General features: G+C 32.9%; 1 protein-coding gene across 3 annotated transcripts; it reads right to left on the bottom strand.

Moving 5' to 3' along the window:
- Positions 1-5,613: 5,613 nt before the first annotated feature.
- LOC111593569 (G protein alpha q subunit) lies at positions 5,614-12,012 on the bottom strand. 3 transcript variants are annotated; one of them, XM_030225491.1, is made up of 10 exons: positions 11,455-12,012; positions 8,761-9,565; positions 8,159-8,343; positions 7,944-8,098; positions 7,664-7,792; positions 7,202-7,330; positions 6,767-6,896; positions 6,551-6,704; positions 6,323-6,430; positions 5,614-5,747 (listed from the first exon to the last, which is right to left on the bottom strand). In XM_030225491.1, exons 2-10 carry the CDS (start codon positions 8,876-8,878, stop codon positions 5,665-5,667), a joined length of 1,191 nt encoding a protein of 396 aa, XP_030081351.1. In that variant the 5' UTR covers positions 8,879-9,565; positions 11,455-12,012; the 3' UTR covers positions 5,614-5,664. The 3 variants fall into 3 exon arrangements, with proteins under 3 accessions (XP_030081351.1, XP_023162199.1, XP_030081350.1); XM_023306431.2 differs by lacking the exon at positions 7,202-7,330; XM_030225490.1 differs by lacking the exons at positions 5,614-5,747; positions 7,202-7,330 and adding an exon at positions 6,057-6,141.
- Positions 12,013-13,414: the final 1,402 nt, after the last annotated feature.

The following is a 13,414-nucleotide window of genomic DNA, read 5'->3' on the forward strand; positions in this document are numbered from 1 at the left end:
CAGGAAACGCTGCCCATGCCCAAGTTCATAGCAAGAAAGCTGATTTTGGTAACTATACGGCTTCTTAGCTTGGTCTAGCGGAAGACCCCACACACTTCCGCCCTTAAACAGTATATTGAGAAATACAGCAGACATGAACTATATAGGAATAGACCAGTAGTTGTGATTAGTCTAGGCTTGATGCGTTTTCATATTGATTTGTTGCTATATATTTTCAATAAAAGTTTTATATAGTTAACAATAATGACTAGAGTTTTGTGATCTTAACTAGTTCAGGGAATAGTTAAGTTATTTTATTTATTTACCCACATTGACCCTCTACTATCTTCTTGGTCCACTCTAATGTGTCATACTCGAGTCTGTCTGTTTTGGTAATATGCTGCTGATTTTAGTCTACCACTGAGGGCTTGTTAATCCAATTGTAACTGTATACGAGTATATAGCAGCTAACACACACACATACGTCCAGTTGCAAACCTCAGCCAAGTTTAAATATATCTGCTGTAAATCGCGACAGAATTTATTTTTACAAGAAAAATCACATTTTATTTTTAATATATTTTTATTTATATTATATTGTTTTTTTTTTTTAATATATATATATATTTAGGTGTACATAGATACTTTTTCATTTGTTGGTTTTTCTTTGTTTTTTTTTGGTTTTTGTTTTTAATTATCTAAAAAATTTCTTAGTTACCATTGCCACCTCAATACAATCAATTCTTTGTCTAGTACTTGTATCTTTTTTTAATATGATTTCTATGACAAATGTGTAGAAACAACAAACATACACACACACACACTAGTACACACACACACTCGCGCAATTTTCATTGAGTGCAAATCCCACACTTTGTTGTTGTGTAAATTTCCATAAAAAAGTCAATCAATTCAAATGCTACAAGTTAAAAATCTTACACTCAATGAACAGGTTGAATATACATCTGACTGCGCGAATGCATGTGTGTGAATACAGGCGTGTATGCCTGTGTGTGTTTGTGTGTGTATGTTTGTACGTACTTAATTAAGGACGTGCGTTTGCCTCAAGACTTAAGCTAAGCATGCAGTTTTTATGTGGGTGGGGGAGAGAGGGAAAGGGGGGTTAGCTTCTCGATTTATATGTATGTATGTACTTATGTTTACATGTATGTAGAAATATGTACGTTAAAAATATTTCTCATTCATCAAAATCATCAGCGTCACAAGTAAACTGACCAACCAACCTCCAAATCCCATTTACATTATAAAGTTTTTGAAGTAGCCTAAAGACGTGGAATATTATAATCATATTTTCTTTTTCATTTTTTTTTTGTTTTTTTTTTACGTTTTTTTCTTTTTCAATATATTATGCATTTTGTTTTAGCCTAGTTTTACATAATTTCAACGTCAAAGGGAGAGACTTCATATTCTTGTTCTTGTTCTTGTTATTATTATGTATTGAATTAGTTTAGTAGCTTTTCAAGCATTTTATGAAATACGGTCTCTATATTCCATATGCATATATAAGTACGACTACCCAGCGAAAGTAACCAATATATATCGAGGTGCCCAACAACTCAAATTCCATACGTAAGTACGTTAGTTAGTAAATGTTTCTAAGCTAAACCCCATTTTAAATTAGATTCTTGTTGGTTTTTGCCTCTCGAATGCTCTTCGATTCGTTCGAAATTTCATTTTTTAGTGATTTTTCTGCTTTTTTTTTAGTTTACACAAGATTACAAACATATACCATTGAAATGTTTTCAAATGCTCGTATGTTCCGTTTGCCTGCAGTTCTTGAATTTTGTATATAAAAATACAAAATACTTGTACATACTTCAACATACATACGTATGTATATTAATCATATACTTAAGTATATTTTTCATTATTTATCAATTTATATCAAATTCTTGCTCATTTATTATATAGCTTCATTTTGAGCTTGAGTTAAGCTAAATATTTACATACAAACTGCAAAACCTTTCACTTAACTTAAAATTCACGTTTAAAAAATCAAAAAAAAAAAAAAAATACCCAAACATCAATCAATGGATCACATACAAATGTTTCATCTGAAAAGTTATAAACAAAAGACGAAAAATACACATGACAAATTATATAACCAATTCCCAAACATAAAAAACTTTTCTTAAATATATATATATGTATATATACATATATTGTATTTTTGTATATGTGTTTTTCCATATACATAAATTTAACTTTTATGTTTCTGCCAGGGTCTTCTTCATGGATTTAATGAGCACTAGAAGGCACAAAACGCTAACTAAACCAAATTGTTTTTATGTATGTTTATTTACTGTTTGTTTTCTTCTTCTTTCCTTTTCCTTTTCGTTAATTTAGTTTTTATTATAAATATATGTGCTATGTTCATATGTTAATGTAGACTACACATACATATGCAATGCGATAAAAATTACGAATTTGTTTTTTTTTTGTTTTTGCCAAAACTGAAAAGTTCTCGTTGAAACCGCCAAATGTTATTTTTTTTGTTTATGTTCTTCTAACCGAAATTTTATACAATATTATGTAACACAAAGGAGTAAGAGGAACTCAATATTATGGAGCTATAGTAATGCTATGGCATGGTATGTTCCTCAAAGAAGGATATACAGCTTGTTCTCTAAGGATTCGCCTGCGAAATGAATGTGTGGTCAATGTCAACCAAAATACTGGAGACTTTTCTCTGCTCACCGATGCAATTTATTGGACGGAAAACTATATAAGTATGTGAGTGTATGTATGTATGCGTGTTTGTGTGTGTATGTAATGCTAATACAAAAAGTACAGCTCCTCGGCTGGAACCGTTGTAAAACTTGTTGGCTGTCTACTCCTTTGAAGGAGTCGCATCATTTTATATAAGAACTAAACTGTTTGAATTTCCTTTTTCTTTCTTTCGTTTGGTTCTGTTGCGAGTCATCCTGACCTTGTACAGCACAAAGCATCTGTAGGATTCCTACTATAAATATTTCTCTGCCGTCTTTTCGTGACATTAATGACTTCGCTTTATTCATTCTCTTCTTCTTTCGGGCTTATAATTTCGGCTAGCCGAGCATTTTTCTTCCAATGTATTCTTCTTCTTGTAAACAACGAAAAATTCGGTACGCATGTTTTTTTGCTTTTTTTGTTGTTTTTTTGCCTTATATAAATACACATTTATTGACTTAATCAAGCTTTTTAAAAGCTAATCAATTCATCAATTTATTAATTGTAAAAATTTTGTTATTCATTTCATTTACTACATCTTCGGTTTACGTGGATTAAAGCTTTATACAACACACTGTTGAATCTTACTTAAAATCTAGATGCGTATTATAATTATAACGGCGGAGTTGTACGGTTTTTAATGTTAAATGGTTATTCTGATGCCGATTACACTAACGTGTGTATGTAAATGAGGTTACGAAAAATGTGTTATATGAATGTCTCTATAATCCTATGTATATAAGTATTTCAATTAGGAAAGTTGCTTCTTTTTTTTTGAGTGTTCATTATAGCAAATCTGTGAGTGTGCGTGTGTGTGAGTGTGTTGAGATACACAGAAAAGGAAGATTTGCACTGTCGAAAACAGCCGAAAGATATTAGACATAGTTATTGTAATCGAAAGAATCGAAATTATTTACCTTTCTCTGCGTTTCTCGTTTGCCCTCGCCCCAACGCTTGACCGATTAAAGTTCAAGTGGCAAACCAAAAAAAAAGCTTGCTCTCTATAAAACAATTCAAAATATATAAATCTATGAAAAGCATAGTTTGATTCATATTTATTTTACATATACATGTATGTAGGTGTGTGTGTGTATGTGTGTGTGCGTGATTTCATTTACTTTTCGACCACATATACATAGAGTAAAATTGTGTTTATTTGGATTTTTACATAAATAGTTTTGTTTTGTTGTTGGTGTTTGTTTATTCATCTTTTCATTTTCATTTTTACTTTCTTTTTCTTACTCTTTCTTCCCTTGCTGCTTTTCGGTAAATGTGCGCTTCGTTTTGTTACTTTACTAACATTCTATAGCTGTAGATTAAATTAAACTAAAATTTAAAAACAAAAACAAAACATTGTCTATAACATAAGCAAAACAGACTAACAAAATAATAATTAATATATATAAGTAGTTATATTAAGAATATTATGCGACATAAATCAAGCTACAATTCTTTCAAAACTTATTCTCCTCTCAAATGATACAATTTGTTAACAATTTAAATTATGATCATAATTTGTTGATTTCTTTTTAGTATATATATATATATATATATTTTTTTTTTGTTTTCTTTTTTCAGTTTATGGAAAATTTGTTGATGGCATCAAGATTAGCTGCATCTGATAGTAGGTTCTTACGTAGTTGTATGTATGTATAACATATAGGCATTAATTAGTTGTAATATTGGTGATTATGACTGTTGTTTCTCTTTTTGTTGTTACTGGTTAAGCTGCAGGTATGAAAACGTGTTAATTAATTAATTATAGTTAGCTGTAATCTGGTTGCTATTTGCACAATACAAATGCGTTCATCAATTTGTTGTTGTTTAGTATTTCATTATTACACTAGACGGTAGTACTTAAACATCACGTTGATAATCGTTTCCCTATTTTGTGTACATATATGTGTGTGCGTGTCTGTGTATTAGTTGTAGGATTTGTAATTTACATTTGAATGATTCTTTCTCGCAATACAAATTAATAAATTTATTAAACATTACATAGTTGTCTATGTTTCTTTGCGTGTATGTATGCATGTATGTATGTTTTTATGTATGTAATGTATATATACACATATTATGGGCTCGTATTTATGTATATAAATATTTCAGTAAACAATAGTTGCAATTTTACTCTTGTAGCTTAATAAAAATACAGTATTATATCTGCGACATCTTTGTTGTTCTTGTTGTTGTTGTTGTTTTTCTTCATTTTTGTTAAGTTAGTTTACAGGATTTGTTGTGATCTTTAAAGTTGTTATTATTATGAGAAACTTCTAACATTTATTGTTTATGAAAAATTACTATCTGTTTATAAGTTACAATTTGTTGTTGTTTGTTTGTTTTTCAGTAAAATGTTTATGCTTCAGTACGACAAAAATTGTTTCCATTTGTTGTTCCTTTTAAGCGTTTGATTAAATTAAAGTTAATTGTGTTATCATTTTTTCCCTCATTTTTCTATCAATTTTATTACAAAAGTTCTATAATAATGAATTTTAAATATTATTATTACATTACTCGTACTTTCTTCTTTTTGTTTTACTTTATAATTCCACACAAATTAAAATGTATACAGCGATCGCATTATCATCATGATCATCATCACCATCATCATCATAAATTATTATACTTTTTTTTTATCAGTTTTTGTATAATTTATGCTACAGTTTTTCCGCTGATTTTACAATTTAAGAAACTTGTGTTTTGGGTCTAATTTATGCTTAATCTTCGGCAAACATTATTAGTTATTTTTTTCTTTCTTTCTTTGTTTTATTTTGTTTTTTTTTTTTTGCTTTTTGTTGTTTTGTTTTTATTAATATGCGAAAAAGGAATTATGAATGTTTATATATTTTTATATATATGCATATATATAAGTATATATATATGTACATACATATACGTTTTGTATATATATGTATAATAAAAATCACAAAAATAGTTTTCTGATCCAAATCCAGTTTAGACCAAATTGTATTCCTTAAGATTGGATTGCAGAATCGTGTCCTTTACAGCTGCAAACACAAACCTTATATTTTCAGTATCTAAAGAAGAGAAGAGAAGTCATTATTAATTTTACAATTTTTAAGGTGAATGATCAAATCAAATATGTTATTATCCTTGTAACCGTTACCAGACTTTTGCATGCATTTCAGATTGGCCTTAAAACAGCTCGAAAAAATAATTAAAAATAAAATTAAAATAAAACAAAGACTTGCCATTTACTCTATATTTTAATTTAAAAACTAAAAATAAAGCATACAGATACTAAGCCATGAAATAGATTTATGTATTCGTAAATAGGTTAGCATCCCAAACGATATTCCATTACAATTAGGAGTAATAATTGCGTCGTTTAACTTAAGAGAACGCTCGAAAGTGTTGTGTGCATAATAAAATCTTTCACAGCGCTGAACACGACGTAGACGTTTTTCGTATCTAAAATATCTCAGTTATTTAGTAACTATTTTCAATTGCCATTAATATAGAAGCACTGACTAGCGACCAAGGCAGCAGAAGCAAGTATGTTCCAAGACTTAACCTGAGCTATTTACAATTGCTAAATTTCAGCAGAAAGCATTCAGGCTATTTACATGTGCACCAAAGAAGCATTACTTACCTGTAGCACAGGTGAAATGAGAATAGATAATCTTTTCGGAATCTGGATTTAAGTCTACAAACATGCGCAGTATGAATTCACGGGCTGCTATTGCATCTCGCTGTGGACCTGTTACCAATTTAAAGAAATTTAAAGGGTTAAGTTACCAGCTAGCACAACTACGAGTCTAGCGTTAGCTATACTTCTGAAGGGATTGGTTGTAAGAAGCAGCAGTAATCGATAACTCACCATCGTATTCAGGAAAATAGTCCACCAAATGCGAATACATAATTTTCTCCTCTAACAAATCCTTCTTGTTAAGGAATAGAATTACTGATGAATTTTGGAACCACGGGTATGTAATAATAGTTCTAAATAAAGCTTTTGATTCCTCCATGCGGTTCTGTAATTAACAAATAAACATTTATAATTTGCAAAAAATTTTTAATTTGTTTTTAAACTCACCTCATTATCAGATTCAAACAAAATTTGATCGTATTCAGATAATGCTACCAAAAATATTATTGAGGTAACATTCTCAAAGCAATGAATCCACTTCCTTCGCTCCGAACGCTGACCGCCGACATCAACCATTCTGTATATTAGAAATAATAAATTCATTAGACAATGTAGATTTTAAAGTTTCCGCAACGACTAACTAAATACAAAGCCAAATAAAGTGAGTAATTAAGTAAGCGAGAAGCTAAACCAATAAAGTAAGTGAAAGAAAATGATATGCACAGAGATATTGTTGGAATGTTGTATTTGTTGCTGTTGTTGTTGTTGTTACACATACACACACACACAAATTGTGTTACTACTTGCTTTAGTTCAGGCTGATTTGATCAATTTTAGCAGATTATGTATTTATATTGAGATATATGCGATAGACTGATATACCTATATACAAGTGGAGGCAACTCAAAACTATATTGTAGTATTCCAGATGTCGGAGATCGGCTTCGCAATATATCCTGCACAGAAGGTATATAATCACTCTGGCTTATGCGATCTAAATTGTCAAGATAGCTGATTGGAAGATTTATATTTTTGAAGGTTTTTAAAAACACAGTTTACATTCTTTTCTTTTTTGTTGTTTTTGAGTTTCAAACAGTCCGCTAAAATCTGTCAGCCTGAATGATTTGACGCTTATGTATGTGCCATTGAAAACCATTAATAGATCTAGTATCAAAGCTAATCGTACTTATATTTAATGATATGGTATATGTGTAGACAAATTCCACAAATAGTGCTGGTTAGAAAGGAAACAATTAAACGAATTAAACGAAACAATTAACCAATAACCAAAGAACATTATTAGAGACATGCAAATCGATAGATCATTGGAGTCGTTGTAGCTACCTAAATCTGATCTCTTCTAAGTCAAAGGGATACTCAATGATCCCCGTTGTCGGCACACGAACTCTTAAAATGTCTTGTTCAGTGGGTAAATAATCAGGTTGAGCCACACGATCGAGATCCATCAGATAACTATACATAATACATATATAAGAATGAAATCGTATTTAGTATATCAAAATATTCCTTAATTAGAAAAATATTGTCAATGTGATTGTTGTCAGTTTTATTTCTTTATCATTATCGAGCTACGGAAATGATCCATATCCAACAATCAACTCACTATTTAGCGGAATCGGTCAACTGATATTCTCTTCGGCGATCGTAGCACTCCTGTATGCCAGCATCGGACCACAGCGTTTTTATGGCATTTAAATAGGGATCCTCAAAGGTTGTAACTGTTTCATAGTCAATGCTCATCACCAGATCAGCAAGTCCCTGCGAAAGCATTGAAAAGTTTAAATAAAGTCTTTCAAGGTGACAAATAACAGTGCTTACATTATGCTCGCCGACGCCGTATGATATTTTGAGCATATCCATGGCTTTGATCATTGACTGCATGGCCATGAATATATTTTGGAACACCAGCTTAATGTAGCCGCGTTTGTCCTCGTCCGAGTACCCACTGCCATGGATAATACGCATCTGTTTGATGAACGTTGATTTGCCGGACTCGCCCGTGCCTGTGCATATGGAAAAAGCAAATGCGGCATTAGTTTGCTATAGAATCACTTGAACCTGCCACAACGCCGCAGCGCACCACACAATGCACTCTACTAATTAGCAAAAATGTTGCGATACCAAACAGCCGCAATAAATTGCAATTGCATTAAGCGCACAGGGTGCGGGCGAAATTCAATCACGTGACATACATAAACATGTATGTCTCTACATATGGATGCGTGCATGTATCGTATCACTAATACAATTTCGCATACTAATTGAAGCAAACACGCCTCCATCGGACATCGGCCAGCAGCCATCAGCCTTCAGCCTTCGGCCAGGAGTGCAACAAACAATGGCATCCACATTTACATATACGTTTATGGGTCAAGGCTGCTCCTGGCGACAGGTAGATTGATGGGCAGCTGAATACTCACCCAGTAGGAGCAGTTTAAGTTCACGTCGCGCATCTCGCTTGTCACGGCGCAGCTGTTTCTCGATTTCCTGATTGATCCGCTTTTGTTCCTTGGCCTCTTCCGATAAACAGCACTCCATGCTAACTGGATTAAAGGACGCTTACGCGTTCTGCAGTCCCTGCCTTACGCTCCGTGACGTGCGTAAATCTTTCAGTGGTGCGATGGTAGGGTTTATCCTGTTTATATAGTAGTAGTTGGGGGTTAACCCACTAATTCCAATTGAATTATTTTGTTTTTTGGTGTTGCTGTTCCTTAAGTTGCTGCTTCTTCTTCTTTTATCGTTATATATATTTATATTTAGCCGAAAAATTGCTTAGATCCCGTTAGTGTTTGTTGCTCTCTAAGGTTGTCCTATATAAATTGTTGAATGTTTTCTTTTGTTTATAATTTCGATTTACTTAGTTGCTCGTGAGCATTTGTACTTTGGCGTTGCTCGCTGTTTCATACGACACTCAGGCTCTCTTTGGCTATTGCTTACTTTCCTTTAAAGGATTCTTTTCTTTGCAGTCCGTATCTGTCTGTGTGTGTGTGTGTGTGTGTCGGTGTGTCTGTCTGTCGATGTGTGAGTCTGAGTGTGTGTGCGTATGTGTTATTGTGTTGTGCGGGGGTTAGCTCTGTTCCGTTATTGGTATTCAGTACTCAGTTTACTATCTTCCTAAACAGACTTTGGTGCATCTCTCTGACAATGACGAGTACAAATACGATGACCACATCGAACACGACGACTTCAACTGATTCACGTAGTAATTCGCCTGTTCATAAACACCTGAAATGGAATACGTAAACAATTTAATTGTTATTTCTTTTCAAATATTTAACCTATGTTCAGTTAGTTTAAATTTCTAAATCTTCATCATATTACAAAATATAGATTTACTTGCAACGATTTTCATTCGAGCCAAGCAAGAAAACTCAATTAACAGTACCTTAGCAATTTATCAAACCGTGCCAATTGGGCGCAAAAAAACAAAACTTTAACAAGAGCTTGCGAATTATCATGCCCATACACATTGGCCTTGCCTAAAACTAGGAAATTCTGGATTCAATTTGAATGCTTTTCCCACCAGAGTTCATAAGTAGAAAGCATGATCGGCGGAGTAATGCTAATTATCATTCCACAAGCTTGTTATGGTTTGTACCAAGCTTAAGGATTTCTAAATAAGGCTTATTCATAACCGTCATTTATAGTTCTAGAAGTATGCGTGGTTTCCAATAACTGAGTAGACTAATGCGGTTTTTGTATACATAAAAAAATAGCAGAGCATATGAGCAATATTCTTTTATGTATATACATGTATTACTGGACATATACATATACATATATATGTTTATACATACGATATATACACAAAAGGTTGATTACACGTTCTGTTTTGGGTGTCTGTGTTTGTGTGCAATGGGCAAAAATTATTAAATTACCAAAAAAAATGTTCCCTAACTATTTCGCTAGGCATTCCGAAAACGCCCACTGCACGTAATAAGCATGTAAACAATTTAAATTGTTTTCGGAAACTAGCAACATAAAGAACCAAATTAATTGCTAAGCTACATACCAAAAAACAAGAAGGAAAGAAATATGGTGTCTTTAGGCATTTTGTAGATAATAAACATTAAAGTTACTTTAAATTATTTAAAAAACAAAAACAGGGTATTTTACCGCATATACGCACTGCATGGTTTATAAATCAAAGTCAAGTCAGAGAGAATAAGTGGGTGAAACGATTATCAGGCACATTAGACAACAGTAGCACTAGTCCGATAAAGAAACTGAGATAAACTCTAAATTGCTAGATGATTTGGAAGCCGCTTGATAAGGCATTCAGCAGAAGCTCGGGTCGTTAAAAAGGTTCAACAGTTTCATATGCATATATATAGACTATACTATATAAGATCGCCACCTCATCATCCTCGCCCTATAAGCACGAACACGAACACGAACACGCAAAGGCAAATAAATAAAATTTTCAACAGGTTTGTCGCAAGTTCCCTGGTCAAACAAACTAGACCCCACCACCAACCCCTATACACGTCCACACCCACACCCATTTTTGAGGGCAACAGGGTATCATAACAAATGACTGACTGCATTCAGTTAATTCTCGGCATTAGTCATGAGCAATATACATGCATGAATATATATATATATAGAACCTAGATCCGCATTATTATTCATACCTCTTATCAGACCTAAGAAAGTAAAGCATAAAATGCAAAAAGCTTAGCAACAAGTGGCATAATTCTTAGCTCTCTTCTATCTATACCTCTACTCAACTGAACGAATATTCAAAGGTTTAAGTTGACTAAACTGAACGAAACTTTAAAGATTCAAGTTTCTTTGATACTCGAACAAAGTTTTGAAGAAGTGCACGACTTTTATATGATAAACTTTTTGATTTTCCAGAAACTTTCAAGTCTCTACATAAAAGCAATTTCTCATTTCTTTGAACAATTGCAAATTAAATTTTCACTACAAATTTCAGCTGCTATTTGAGACTTGAGTTAACTTGCGTTGGGTGGAAATTGAAGTTATTAAGCAGTTTTTAGTAGTGAATTAGTTTAAAGCAAATACTTGTCTCTATTGAAAAGTAATAGAAATTTAGTGACTATGAATAATAAATATATATACTAACTACACTATTGCTATTATATACTTACGCATTAAACTAACGGTTGTGTATGTTGATGAGCGACATATGAATGAACCCAAGCTGCAGGCTGTAGACGACGACGAATGCACTTTATGAGACGAGAATATCCAAATTGTTGCTGCTTCACTTGATGAGCTTCTTTTTGTTAATCAAATGAAAGTCTCTGGTCGTTTTATGTACTAGCACTAAATAATAATAATAATAAAAATTGTTTGCTGTTCTGGTTTATCGTATTGTTTCCCTGCAGTTAATTTAAATCGGTGTCGTTTTTGGATATATATATGTATGTAAGTTATGCATATAAGTAGTATGTATGAATGTATGTATGTAAGTATGTGCGTATGTATGTATAATTCCTATGTGGTTATGCTTTATGAGGTGATGTTTCCGTTGCTTCACGACGTGTCGTTTATTTTGTTTTTATATTTTGCTTTTGTTAATCGTTATCGTTTGATTTAGTTGCGTTTGGAAAACATTAGTTTTAAGGAACGTGTGTAGTTGTTTATATATGCATAATTATTTTAACTAATTTTTTACTGTTGCATTTGTCAGTTCAGTTTTTTGTTTTCATATTTTGTTCCACTGTCTGTTTGATATTTATTAGTTTTTAAATGCAACGAAGATTTGTTATTTGTAATTTGGTAATTTGGTAATTTAAAACAAAAACTTTTATGACGACGAGCACAACGGTTATTTTCTTCTTTTTATTTGCTTTCTTTCACACGCAACACTTAAATGCTCCTTTTGTATTTAATTTTCTGCATACTTTATGCTTCTTGTATTTGTTTATTTTCCGGTATGCAGTGGAACTGCAATAAAAAGAACATTTACATTTACATATGCATTAACATTTTCATTGGATGCTTGGAAAACACTTCGTTTATATGGAGCAACAGCAGCAGCACCCGCACCAGTGAAGTCCTCCCACGCACCCCACCCAATGGCGAAGAGTTCTGCTATGACCACCTAGTATGTGCTTCAATGAAGAAGAATTAACTCCATTCCTTTTAGTAATTTCAACGAACACTGACGTGGGCTTTGTGGTTTTCTATATTTACAATATGCGGGCATAATACCAGTAACTTTTCATACCCATTTAACTCCCACTGCATTTTGTAAAAAAAAAATTATATAGAATTTATAGCTCGGGTTCGCAAAATGTGCTAAATAATGCCAAAACATGCTGTTTGCTCGGGCAAGCAGTGCACTGCAGTGTTGTCACCGCTAAAATTGGCTGTGCAAATGTTAGCAATTGCATTGGCATATGCAATTGAAGCAAGTGTAAATAAGCTATACACCAAATGCAATTATTTAACAAATGAAATGTGGTCACATCAACATAAGCATAAGTGCAAAATGCAAATAAGACATACAGATATCACTGATAGGATAGATAGATAGTGCCCTGTAGCTGTATAGCTGTTTCGCTCGCACCTCTATACACACACGCGCACTGCTATACACACAGAGCGAGGGCGAGGCAAAAACGAACATGAAAAAATTTTGGCCAGAAAAATTGTCGATTCTAGCACGCCGAATTGTTTAACAATTATATGCTATTACTTTCGCCTATGTTCATGATTTCATTAGTTATATGCCCGCACAAAACTACGCCCAATTTTTAAATTAAACTAAACTCCAAGTAAGTTGGGGATGGTATTTTAGAATTGGCTGCAATTGCTGCTGCTGGATTTTGTCGGTGCGTCGATATTCGATTGAAACTCACAACATATTTGATTTTGCATTGTTCGGTTAACGTTAACACACGACCCGTAGTGACTTTTTTGCTTTGTCAACTCTTAAATTTTCTTAAGTATTTACACTTTTTTATTAACGCAACACCAACACACACGAAAGAGTCACCGACATAGCAGCATGATTGCATGAAATTTACAAGGTACCGCTTAGACGTGCGCAATTTCGATTGCGCAGAATTTTCGACGTCATACGTTCACATTTACCAGGGC

The sequence above is a fragment of the Drosophila hydei genome, unplaced genomic scaffold, assembly GCF_003285905.1.
Source record: "Drosophila hydei strain 15085-1641.00,03,60 unplaced genomic scaffold, DhydRS2 tig00008134-arrow-pilon, whole genome shotgun sequence".
Taxonomy (NCBI): domain Eukaryota; kingdom Metazoa; phylum Arthropoda; class Insecta; order Diptera; family Drosophilidae; genus Drosophila; species Drosophila hydei.